Genomic DNA, 10,175 nt, shown 5'->3' with positions numbered 1-10,175 from the left:
GGAGGAGCCTGGGTAACCTGAGCCAGTGTAGAGCAAGGAGCACCTGCTCAAGGCAGAGAGAACCTGTGCTGATGGCCACCTGCCCTGTACCCTCGTGGCCCAACTCAGCATAGCCAGCTGCACCTGCTCATAGGTGATGAACAAACTCAGGAAATGCAGGAGCACCTGAGCCTGTTCCAGAGGTGTGGGTGCCCACGAGATACTACAAAGACAGTGACATCAGAACAGTGACGTCACTGAAGCCCTCCAAAGAGAGCAAAGGGAGGGAGGGACAAGCCTGTGCTGTCTCACCCCAAAGACCAGAGCCCTGAGCAGAGACATGGCCAGTCTGGTCCTGCCTCAATCCTCCAGGGGCACCCAGCTCCTCTGCTGCATGGCCCTGTGTCTGCTGGGACCAGGTGAGTCTCAGCACAGGTGGGACTTCCCTCCAATCCAGTGTTTTTTATTGTTCCTGGAGTGTCCATCTGCCTCCTGGACTGGTCTCAGCTCCATTTCCTTCCTCCATAGGGTCATTGGCTGCTGGAGTCACCCAGTCCCCGAGACTCCTCATCAAAGGCCGTGGTGGGGGGGCTGTTCTGAAATGCCACCCCATCTCTGGACACAAGAATGTTTACTGGTACCAACAGGCTCAGGGGCAGGAACCCAGCTTTCTCATTCAGTATGATGAACAGCGGGAGTACAAGAAAGGAAACTTCCCTGACCGCTTCAAAGGAAAGCGGTTCAGAGACTACAGCTCCGAGCTGGCCATGCACACCTTGCAGCTGGAGGACTCGGCCGTGTACCTCTGTGCCAGCAGCTTAGACACAGCCCTGCAGGGCCCATGCCTTTCTGTACCCAAACCCTCCTGTCCCAGCTGATGTCACAGGCAGAGGGAGGGGACCTCAGCCCAGTTCCACAGATGGTTTTCATTGTTTTCTGCCACACCCCTTGCCCTGCTGAGCTCAGCTGGAGCCTTCCTGAATGTTCTCCCAGCTGTGCCAGCAGTGTGCAATTTCCAGCACATGGCAGGAAGACCTCCTCTGTGATAAAATGGAGGCTCCAGTGTGTGTTGTGGTCAACAGTCCTGGTGGACATGTGTGTCCACATTACAGAGGGGGGAGGGCTCAGTGCACCATTTCCTAGACAGGGAGCTGCAGCTGCTGGACCTTCCAAACGTCCCATGCACGTGCATCCTTCATCTCCACGCCTCTGAAGTCAACAAGACCCTGGATTCGATCATCGTACCAGGTCCTTGGTCCATAGGGTAGAACAGAGCACAGTCTCTCCTGTTTCAAGAGCATCTGAGCTGGGATGGGGAGGTCACCCCTCAGGAGTTGGGGACACAGCTGATTGCCTGCCAACTGCTAAGAAGTACAGCTTCAAGACAGAGGACATGTGTCTGTCCTGTTACAGTTCCAGACAGAGGGAGGCCATCATATGCTTCTCAGAGAGGAGCTAAGTCACCCCGGGAATTTCCAGTCCATCAGAAGATCCTTGGAGGGCAACAGAAGCCCTCTAGGAGTGTCAAGGAGCATTCTGGGATCTCATGCAGGGAATGCGTGTTTCTGAACTACCGGACAGGGTGGGGGATGGGGGTTTCTCAGCCCGTCCTCAGCTCCACCACTTGTGGTCAGGAAATCTCAACTTGCTACATCTGCCCAGGTGAGAAGCTGCAGACTACACCTGAGTGTCACATCGCCCTGGCCTCTGATTTTTGACTCCGTGTCCTTTCTCACTGCTGGGTGGTTGTTGTTGCCCATCAAGGCGACATCAAGATACGCAGTCACAGACAGGGTCACGTCACACTGAGGTGTGACCTGTGTAAGAGGTAGCAGCACTGGGACTGCTGGATGAATATCCCATCCACGTCACTGACGAGGCTCCTCTCTTTGTCACAGAAAGCACAGTCCCGGGGCCAAAGGTGTCTAGTCCTCCCGGGCCTCAGCTGGAACCAGGGGAGACTCTTACCCGTGAGCACGCAGAGACCTGAGCTCGGGTGGCTGGGCTCCCACCAGTGGGTGAATCGTGAGAAAACGTAAAGTAATTCTCAGATTCCAAAGGCCTTGACCCCAAGGCTGTGAAAACTCTCTGGATATGGGTTTGTTCCTTTAAGGGAGAGGATCCCTGTGGGCTGACATCAAAATTACCCAGAGTTTATGCAAAGAGAAAAGCGAGAATAATGTATCTGAAGTGAAATTTGATTAGAGAAGTCACCACGAAAGTATGAGCATTGCTATGGGAACATTTCCTCGTCTACAGTAATAGGATGAAAAACTGTACAGGTAAGGAATTGTATCATTGTGCATAGAAGAACGAATTTGCTTACCAAAAGTCAGGGGAAAGCATACGTACTGCTAAGATTTCTTTAAAAATGTGACTTACACATTTTTCCCATGCTGCACTGCCCAACTGTCTCTGTGTCACTGGGTTGTTCCTGTGGGGGAGGGGGAGGCAGGTGAGCTCTGTAGCTGAGGCATCTGTGAAGGACAGTGATGTCCCCGAGTCCCTGAGAGGCTGACTGGTGTTTCCCCAGACAGAACTGGAAGAGGTGACATTCTGCGCTGGACCTGAGATGGTCACCAGGGTCTGCTTCTGTGTGGCTCTTTGTCTCCTGTGGGCAGGTGGGTGCAGGTGGGCTTCCTGCCCTGGGATTCCCAGCATTCAGTCCCAGGCTTGGTGGTAGGATGTCAACATAAGGGTCTGTCACTTTCTCCACAGGGCACTTGGAAGCAGGAATTACCCAGAGTCCAAGGTACAAGGTCACAATGATGGGAAAAAACGTGACACTGAGCTGTCACCAGTCTGATAACCATAACGCTATGTCCTGGCATCGACAAGACCTGGGACATGGGCTGAGGCAGATATATTACTCAGGGGGTGTTGGGTTCTCCAGCAAAGGAGAGGACGCCGATGGGTTCAGTGCGTCTAGAGTGAACATGGAGGACTTCCTGCTCACGCTGGAGTCGGCCACCCCCTCCCAGACATCTGTGTACTTCTGCGCCAGCAGAAAAGTGGTGATCCACAGCGCTGCACGACCACCCTCTCTCTGCACAAAAACGATTGTTGCGGCCCTGCACTCGGGATTCATGGGACCCCTGAGCAAACTCCTACACCTGAGAGCCCTGCAGCACCCTGCCTGCAGGGGGACCCTCGGTGTGTGATGAGGTCCCCCTCTTGGTTAGTGTCTACACAGGTCTGGTCTATGTCCAGGGCCTCAGACTCACAGTCTGCACTGTCGCTGTCTGTCAGTCTGTCCTGCCAGGTGCTCTGTTAGCTGGGAAGGTGTTTCCTCTTTCTAGCTTTTGTTGTCATCAGCCTGAGTGTGATGCCTCCAGGGCGGGGAGTCATGAACAGCATATGCACGTAGATCCCCGTGAGTATCCCATGCAGGTGTGTTAAAGGTGCAGGACATCGAGTCTTCCTCCAGACAGAAGCTGTAAGAAACGTGGTTTTTAGTGCTGGTGACTAAGGAGGACACGGGGCTTTGCTGTGGGCAGGGGAGACACCTAGTAGTACATGGAGGTTGATGAGCAGAGAGAGGGCACTAGGTCGAGCCCTGCAGAAGGAGTGGGAGCTTCCAACTCAGATATTTCCCAGGGCATCACTCAAGGTGTCTCCAAGCAAGTGGGGCCAGGGAGTGGCCCTCAGGTGTGATCCCATTTCTGGACACTTGACATTTACATGTGCTGACAGGTTCCGGGACAGGGCCCAGAGTTTCTGATGGACTTTCCAATCCGGGATCCCCAGACTCCTGCGGGACGCCTAAGGACTGGTTCTCTGCTGAGAGGCCAGCGGGCTCCCACTGCACTCTGAGGATCCAGCCTGTAGAGCTAGGGGACTCGGCCGTGTCCGTCTGTGCCAGCAGCTCCAGCACAGGGTGGCCCCGTCACCCCCTCATGCGCGCACACCCTCATCCTTCTCCCTCCATGCAGCTCCCCCACTCTAAGCAGCCCTTCTTTGCTCATCGTTCCCCAGTGACGATGCAGTTCTGGGCATCAGCTGTGCTTTGGGAAGAGAGAACAAAGCCCTGCCTGGTGAGTCTCAGTTGGCTGGGCCTGGTACTGCCAAGCAAACTGCTTGCTGTTTGATTCCCAGTCAGGGCACATGTCTGGATTGCAGAACTGATACCCTGTTGAGGGACATACAAGAGGTATCCTATGCATATTTCTCCCACATCAATGTTTCTCTCCTTCTCTTTCACATCCCCTCTCATCTCTCTGAAAGTAAATAAATAACATAACTAAGTAATGAGGATTCCCAGAGCCAGCTCAGTGCTCCAAGGCACAGACTGAACATCGTGGACACAAATAGTCAGCAGTAGGACTGTGGGTCTCGGCCCCAAACACAGCTCCGCTGTGGGTGGGGAGTGTGCCTGCTCCTCAGGGCTTGTCCACACCTGGAATGCTGGCGACACCCTCTTCCTGCGCACCCTTCTCTGAGCCGCCCTGTCACCTTGGGGGCTTTCTACAGCAACTTGTCAAATGTTCCTTCCTGTTGGGAGTGAAGGTCTTCACCGCTTTTGTGCCCGTTGACTGAGAATCGCCATAGTGATACCTGAACGGCGTCATGTCCTCTGCCAGGCTGCAGGAGCCCACACTCTACTGTGTTTTCTTTTTCCCGCTGCTCCATCCTGAGTGTCAGGCTGCAGCGTCCGTCCACGACCTCTCGGCTTTGTCTTGACGCCGTGGGTAAATCCTCGTAGGGATGGGGGTGTTGTTGGCAACCTCCCGTTTTGACTTGAAGTAATTTCCCTGAATTCTTTAACTCAATGTGATATGACATTTTCTCGACAACATGCTTTATTTCTTTTTATTTATCTTCCTTGTTATGTTGGGATATATGATTTGCTCAAATATAAATAACCGAGCCCCTGTGTGTGGGGGCAGCTACAAACGTCTGGCAAACCCCCGGCCATGGGCAGAGGGGACAGGCCTTCGGATCATGGGTTTTTCTGGGAGTCCTGAGAGGTAACCCTCGGCTCTGATGCTGGGACTGGATGTCCAGACTCAGTCCCAATCAAGGTGCCTGAGCCTTGGGTAGCAGGTAGTGACAGTGTCTGTCCCTCCAAACCCACCTAAACACTGTGGTAGCCATGACACCAGATCTGCTCACCCAGGAACGAGAGTCCTTGGGGGGGACATTTCCTGGTCGTGTGTGGACTGTGCTCAGGCCCCTGGGCCCCCTGGGAGGGAGGGAGGCCTGGGCTCCCAGGGCAGCTCCCTGTCCTCGGGAAGCCATCAGGGACCCTTCCCTGGACTGTGTCCCCATTTGTGCCACTGCCCAGCACCTGACCCTGGCCACTCTGCTTCCTTAGGACACTGCTTTGTACCAGTGTTCGCTTGTCTCCCACAGCGCCGCCGCTTCCCCCAGAACCAGCTCCGTGCTCACAGAGCAGGTGCCCACTGTGCGGCTGCTCCTCCCGGGTGGGCTGTGCGTGGGGTTCTCAGTCCCCGCGTCCTCAGCTCCCCATTGGGTGTGTCTTCTCCGCGACTGCTCCCCAACCGTGTGTGTTATATATCACTTGTGTTTCAATTTTAACATTTATTCCCACACATTTGCCTCCATCTTGAAGGTAATATCATTATCTTCCCAGTCTTTGCCAATTTATATTTTGGAGATAACATGAAAGACCTGTTTTCTTTTTGCATTATGTTTATTTCTAGCAATGGAGATAAAAGAAACACTTTACCCTTCACCTTGGGTGTTTTCTTTTCTCCTTTGGACAAGATATTATTTCCTTTCATTCCCCTTCTTTCCCTTTGCTTTTCAGAAGATGGTTTTAAGGAAGCACATCCCAGACTGCAGCTGCAGATTATGCGATAGTGCTCCAGGGGGACAGGGGTGGGGTATTAAGTATGGAAACGGAAAGAAATAGCATCATGGTGGGAATTAATATTGGTATTACGGCTTACAAATGTTGAGATACCATTTAAAGGATAGTGCTTCTGGAATCTTCTGCCTGTAGACCAGGCAGACATGGCTACCATCCCTTGGGCTGTGGCAGAAGACACAGTAATGAGATGTCAGTTACTGGCCACCAGATGGCACTGTGACGCCACTGACCTGGAAGGGGCTCTGGGGAGAGTCTGGGAGAGCAGGAAAGGGTTAAGAAGACCTGGGCAGGGACCCAACACAGGGCAGATGCTGAGGCAGGTTTCAGTTGTGGGCAGTCTCCCTACAGCTGTGGAATGGGTGGGAGGTCCCGCTAAAGGGTAAAAGACCCACTGTTGATGGATTTGGTCAAGGCAGCCTTGCTGGCAGGGGCAGGTGCAGAGAGAGAAGTAACTGTCCCCTAGCACTGTGAGACCAGGAGTGGCCCAGGTTAGGTCAGTGAAGGGACCTCTGTGCTACATGTGTGCAGGGGGAAGCAGCTGGAGCCACTGAGGGGTCCTAGGACGCATGGAGCTGGCACAGGCTCCTCCTGCCCAGGGAGAGGGGACCTGCCTGCACCTCAGGAGGCACCAAGTAGGGGTCTCCTTGAGCAAAAAGGGCAAAAATGGATGTAGGGCCAGCAGCCAGAGTTGGTACTTCGTTCAGGCAGGGCCAGGCAGGGACAATTTTGTAGGCACTTGGGGGCGGTGCGGAAGCTGCAGCTAACCTTAGCCATGGGGCTGTGCAAGACATGGAATGATGCACAGAAGCTAGAACCGGGGTCCCACCAAGGGTTCAGAGCACCAGGGGGCAGCCTCCTTGGAGAGTCCCATCAGAGCAGCGACAACATCAGACCAATGATGTCATAGCAAATGCTCCTATCAGCACACAGGGAGTACAGAACTGTAGGCCGCTCACCCCAGGGGACCCCACCCTGATCTGAGAAAGGTCCTGGGAAGCTGCCATGGGCCCCAGGCTCCTCTGCTGTGTGGCCCTTTGTCTCCTGGGAGCAGGTGAGCCCTGGACACTGTGTGTAAGTCTGGACACACAGTCACATCCCTGACACACAAGCCTGGGGGTGGGGGCTGCCTCGGGAGGCTCCCTGGGCTCTGCCCCCAGCTCCTCTGTGTCTCCTCCCAACAGGCCCAGTGGACTCCGGAGTCACGCAGACCCCAAAACACCTGATCACAGCAAGAAAACAGCAAGTGATGCTGAAGTGTTCCTATATCTCTGGACACCTCTCTGTGTATTGGTACAAACAGGTTCAGGGTCAGGGCCCTGATTTCCTGGTTGAGTACTACAATGGGCAAGAGCGACAAAAAGGGAACCTGCCTGATCGGTTCTCCGTGAAGCCACTGGATGGCTACCGCTCTGAGCTGACCGCGAGCTCGCTGGAGCTGAGCGACTCGGCCCTGTATCTCTGCGCCAGCAGCCCTGACACAGCCCTGCAGGAGCGGCAGCCCCCTGCACAGAAACACTCCGCCCCACTCAGGAAGTGGCAGCTGTCAGCCAGACAGCCTCAGGCCTGAGAGAGCAGCTCACCTTCCCCAGGCACTGTCTGCTGTTCCCCGATGGGGTGGGATTGGATGCCCACAGACATCATGCAGCTTAGGTGTCATTGTCCTGTTTATACACCTGGTGGGAAGTCATGTTCCTGGGCCTCAGATTTCATAACCCAAGGAGGAGGAACTCGCTCAAGTCTGCTCCTCAACACATACGGATGTGCACGACTGCCCCTCCCCCGCTCCCAGCGCTGGGCCCACATTGGCTTCCCTTTTCCCGGTTTAGGTGAGTGGGCCTGGGGACATCACACACCATCGGGGATTGTCGACCTTTTCCCTGACAGCTTCAAGGAACATTTCACTTCAGGCAACGAATATCCATGCATCCCTCATGATGACAGCAGAGAAAAGCACGATTTCTTTTTTTTGCCCTTTTTTAAGGATTTTATTTGTTTATTTTTAGAGGGGAGGAGAGGGAGAAAGGAGAGAAACATCATTGTGTGGTTGCCTCTTGTGCGCCCCCTACTGGGGACCTGGCCTGCAAGTCAGGCATGTGCCCTAGTCTGGGAATTGAACCAGCGACTGAGCAAGGCACAATTTCCTGCACTGTCCCCGTCACCTGGGCCTGCACAGAGTCTTGAAGGAAGTTAGGGTTCCTGCAAAGCATGGGACTGTGTGTAGATTAGCTGCAAGTGTTTAAAGACTCATTATATTTATCATAATTAATGTCAGGAATCCTTCACATGGAGACATTCCCTGGGGAACAATGCCTCAATTTAAAAAGAGCATTTCTCACTCTCTCTCCTTGGTGGCAGCCGCCTCTCCCCACATCCCTCTGTAACCCGAGGGGCCAGCAGGGCACCTGCAGAGCTGAGCACCCCACAGAGAGGGAGGTGTCCCCCTGGACTGGATGTGCGGCCACTGCCTCACCCCATACACAGGAGGACGTTCTCAGGTGACTGTGAAAGTACTGGGGAGCACGAGGCAGGGGTCCCATCTGTCGGGGGATGGAGAGGAAACAGAGTCAAAGGATCCTCAAGTGGTGACAAGCCTGCCCCTGAGGTCTGACCACCAGAGACCAGGAGGGCCCCTGTGGGAGGAGGGACAGTGAGCGGATGCTGGACGACCAGCAAAGTAAAAAGGAGGTTGAGGGACGGCTTGGGCTTCCAGAGCCCTAGAGGCATCAGAACGCCCTCAGGGGTTGCCCTCAGGTGCAAGAGCACAGGGACGTGTACTCACAGCAGACCAGGGCGGCATGAAGGTCTGTGGGCAGGACGAAGCAGCCCTGAGTCACACACTGTGTGCACAGAGGGGGAGGGCGACTCTGGGACTCCTGGCAGCTCAGCCACACGCGTTCTTCTCCCTCCGAGCTGTGACCCTGCCCGTCTGCTTCTGATCTGATGCTCTGGGGAAGGGGCGTGTCCCCGTGTGACCAGCTGGCGCTGGGGCCCAGGCAGCGGGAGTGACACCTCAGAGAGACTCCCTGGACAGCCCTGCTCCTGTGCAGCCTCCCACAGACCCAGAGGGACCCTGAGTCAGCCCGGATCGTACCATGAGCGGCGGCCTCCTGTGCTGCGTGGCCTTGTGTCTCCTCCGTGCAGGTGGGTCCTGGGCTGGGCCCCTCTGTGGGGACAGTGCCCAGGCCCAGCAGCGAGCCGCTCCCTGGAGGCTGCAGCATCTGTTCCCCTGTCTTCCCCGCAGGTCTGGGGATGGCCGGCGTCACTCAGTCCCCGACATTCCAGGTCGTGACAACAGGACAGACAGTGACCTTGAGTTGTGCCCAGGACTTGAACCATGACAACATGTACTGGTACCGACAGGACCTGGGTCATGGGCTGAGGCTGATCCATTACTCAGTGGGTGTTGGGTTCGAGGACAAAGGAGATGTCCCCGATGGGTACAGCGTCTCTAGATCAGATATAAAGAACTTCCCCCTCACGCTGGAGTCGGCCACCCCCTCCCAGACATCTGTGTACTTCTGCGCCAGCAGTGAACCCACAGTGCTGCACGGCCGCCTCCTCTCTGCACAGAAAGTCAGGGGGGGACACCAGCACCCACACTTAGCGGAGCCCTGTGCAAATGCCTACACCTTAGACTCCGCAGTAACCCCCACCTTCAGGGTGACCCTCTGTGTAGGCTGGGGTTGCCCTCTAGGGCAGTGTCTGCCAGGCTGGGACCAAAGCCTGGGCCTGGGACACACAGTTGTCCACCAGTGATGGCTGACTGTCTGTATGTCCTCTGTAGCTGGTTCATTGGCTGGGAAGGTGCTTCCCCAGCTCTTGCTTGTCTTGTCACCAGCCTGAGTCAGAGGCCATCAGGGTGGGTGGTCATCAGTAACCAGACACATCTGTGCCCACTTGTGTATCATACACACATGTCTGACAGGTCAGTCACAGGTGGTCTCCTCGAAAAAACCTTTGAGCAATCTGTTTTCAAATGCATGGTGACTCAGAAGGACAGGAGGCTTTTCTGTGGGCAGTGGAGACATGAGAGCACAGGGAAGTCAGGGAGCACAGAGGGGACACTTGGTCGTGACCTGCAGAAGGAGCAGGAGCTTCCTACTGAGGTGTTCCCAGGGTGTCGCTCCATCTGTGTGTCTCTGAGTGTGTCAGTGTGTCCAGGGCAAAGCCGAGTCACCCCGATGCCCACCCTCGCCTAAGAAAGGGAGGAGGTTGAGCACGTGTGACCGGGAGAGTGGAGGGGGTGGTGACAGGACAGGGTGCTCCCAGGAGATCCTGAATTGCAGAGAGGGTGATGAATTCACCCTTTGGTGTGCTGTACTGATGACACTGTTGGCATGTCCTAGTGAAACGGCCAGCTGAG

General features: G+C 55.2%; 3 gene segments (V, D, J or C); all 3 read left to right on the top strand.

The window, feature by feature from the left end:
• The first annotated feature begins 278 nt into the window (after window positions 1–278).
• On the top strand, window positions 279–857 carry LOC123829697. The segment is given in 2 exon segments: window positions 279–398; window positions 508–857. Coding segments are annotated over 2 exon segments (429 nt in total).
• Window positions 858–6,804: 5,947 nt separating this feature from the next.
• Window positions 6,805–7,379, top strand: LOC123829696. The segment is given in 2 exon segments: window positions 6,805–6,863; window positions 6,994–7,379. Coding segments are annotated over 2 exon segments (435 nt in total).
• Window positions 7,380–8,676: 1,297 nt separating this feature from the next.
• On the top strand, window positions 8,677–9,506 carry LOC123829695. The segment is given in 3 exon segments: window positions 8,677–8,953; window positions 9,054–9,385; window positions 9,489–9,506. Coding segments are annotated over 3 exon segments (399 nt in total).
• The last annotated feature ends 669 nt before the right edge of the window (window positions 9,507–10,175 follow it).

This window comes from Phyllostomus hastatus, unplaced genomic scaffold (genome assembly GCF_019186645.2).
Source record: "Phyllostomus hastatus isolate PE091 unplaced genomic scaffold, TTU_PhHast_1.1 phas_scaffold_114, whole genome shotgun sequence".
Classification (NCBI taxonomy): domain Eukaryota; kingdom Metazoa; phylum Chordata; class Mammalia; order Chiroptera; family Phyllostomidae; genus Phyllostomus; species Phyllostomus hastatus.
This window is presented reverse-complemented; position numbering and strand designations above follow the sequence as displayed.